The 2,172-nt window shown below is 48.5% G+C and overlaps 1 protein-coding gene across 1 annotated transcript; it reads left to right on the forward strand.

Annotated features, from left to right (window-relative positions):
• Positions 1 to 441: 441 nt before the first annotated feature.
• On the forward strand, positions 442 to 1,449 carry LOC131254294 (pentatricopeptide repeat-containing protein At2g40240, mitochondrial). Its single transcript, XM_058255287.1, has one exon. It carries the CDS (start codon positions 442 to 444, stop codon positions 1,447 to 1,449), a length of 1,008 nt encoding a protein of 335 aa, XP_058111270.1.
• The last annotated feature ends 723 nt before the right edge of the window (positions 1,450 to 2,172 follow it).

Here is a 2,172-nt window from a genome sequence, read left to right on the forward strand (position 1 = left end):
TCCCACTTGCATGAGGGTTCATACCAAGTTTCAGCAGCATTCAAAACTCAGGTGGGCCCCACCAAGTGCTTTTATATGTTTTAACGGTGTTTCACATGATTTTAGATGGTATGGCCCACCTGAGTTCCGTATACGGCTGATTTTTGGGATATCCCATAATTTAGAGGGTACCCATCAAATGTACGGTGTTGATGGTCGACACGCATCACGGTGGGGCCCACACAGCTCGACCTCACGGGAGCTAATCGTGAGGTCGAGCGCATAGTACCTTTTCCTATATATATATATACACCCAGCTAATTCGCTCGCTGCATGTCAGTTCTTCAGCTTTTTTTCTCAAGCGCGTAAAATTTTTCAAAAAAAAAAAACACGAAACACGAAAAAAAAAAAAAAAACAAAACAACCTCTCTTGATCGATAGATCGATCGAAACCCGTAAGCCATGTTGCTAGCACTCCGATCCAGAATCCCCAAAATGTCCATCCCTCCTCTGCGCTTCCTTTCCAGCCATCCAAGTGGGGCTCACCCAAACCCACAACCCGCCTCCGAAAAGCCCACATCCGCCCATTACGACCAGCTAATCACAATCGCTGGCCAGTCCCGCGACTTCCCCGCCATCCATTCCTTCCTCACCCAACGCGTCAGATCCGGCTACTTCAACACTGCCACCACCTTCAAATTCCTCACCCTGGTGGACCCCACCACCCTCCCCTCCATCCTCTCCCCCCTAATCGAAACCATCTCCGCCCTCGAAATGGGCTACGGCCGGAAGAACGCCTTGGACTCCCTCATTGCTTGCCTCTCGAAATCCCACCCCCAGCACGCCCGCTACGTGCTCGACGAAATGCTCAAGAGAAGACTTGGCGCCAATGCTTGCACCTTCTACCCTCTAATCTCCTCCCTCAGCCGGAAGAAGCAAATGGCCGACGTATCGGACCTCCTCGACCTCATGAGAGGAGAAGGGATACCGCCCGACACCACGTGCCACAACTACATGCTGTCAGCGCTCTGCCACATCGGGGACCTCCCTGCTGCGGCACAGACTCTGAATTCGATGTTGGGAGAGGGGTTGGAGGCTGATTCACTGACGTTCGACGCATTGGTGTTGGGGGCTTGTCGGTTGGGGAGGTTTGATGGGGCAGTGGCGTTGGTGAGGAGGATGGAAGAGGAGGGGGTGAGGGGCATGTATAGCACCTATGCGCATGTTATCAGAGGGATGTTGTCGATTGGAGGGTATGCAGAAGCAGTGGAGTTTGTTAGGAGGGTTGGAGGTAGAGATGGAAGATTGGATGGGGAGAATTATGGAGTTTTAGGGAGAGGATTGGTGTGGAAAGGGAGGTGGGATGAGGTGAGGATTGTGGTAAGGGAGATGGAGGAGAAGGGGTTAGAAATTGAGGAGAAGCTCAATGATGCTTATCATTTGCATATGGACGACAGTAATGTGATTTGACATGTGATCATTTATCAGTTGGGGCCGCCATGAGCCTTCCCTGATAAGGGATTTCAAGCATTAGTTGTGCAGTACTTCTAACTAGGTGGCACTCCCACTTTGATCCTGCTCGTGCTTCCTACCTGTTTATGCTTGAAGACATTTTGAAACAGACCCATTTCCACTTCAAAAGAATGCGGAGGAAGAGAAAGGTGGACAAGGGTGTATGTGGATTGTGGAACATGTATGTGTGACCTACTCGATGAGTGGACGGGATGAATTCAATTTGCTAGGTTTACAGAAAGTCTTTTCTCCTGTAAACTGACTTACAAAGATCTTGACATTGCCTCCTAACCCAACTCAGGGGCATACAAAGGAGTGGTGTACTTGGCTTTACTTGCATATGAAAACTGAGCACAGTTGCATGATGTCGGAGCCAGCCATCAGGAAATCCCTGTTTTGCAGAAGCAGTCTCAAAAATCATGCCAAGCTGGTTGTCAGGTAGGCATGCATATATGATGTATTTGGACTTCTAATCAACTTCTTTTAGACTGTTCATTTTAGTTATTTATTTGGTTGTACACACATGGTCCACATGATTATCTCATCTATTGCTCGTAAATACACTAAAAGAAATTGGGTTTCACTAACATCCCCAGACATATTTGAATGGCACATGGGATGCCCAATCATTGATCGGGAAGGTTCATTCGTGCTGATTAGATGATCCTAACCCTTTGACTG

This window comes from Magnolia sinica, chromosome 8 (genome assembly GCF_029962835.1).
Source record: "Magnolia sinica isolate HGM2019 chromosome 8, MsV1, whole genome shotgun sequence".
In the NCBI taxonomy this organism is placed as follows: Eukaryota; Viridiplantae; Streptophyta; class Magnoliopsida; order Magnoliales; family Magnoliaceae; genus Magnolia; species Magnolia sinica.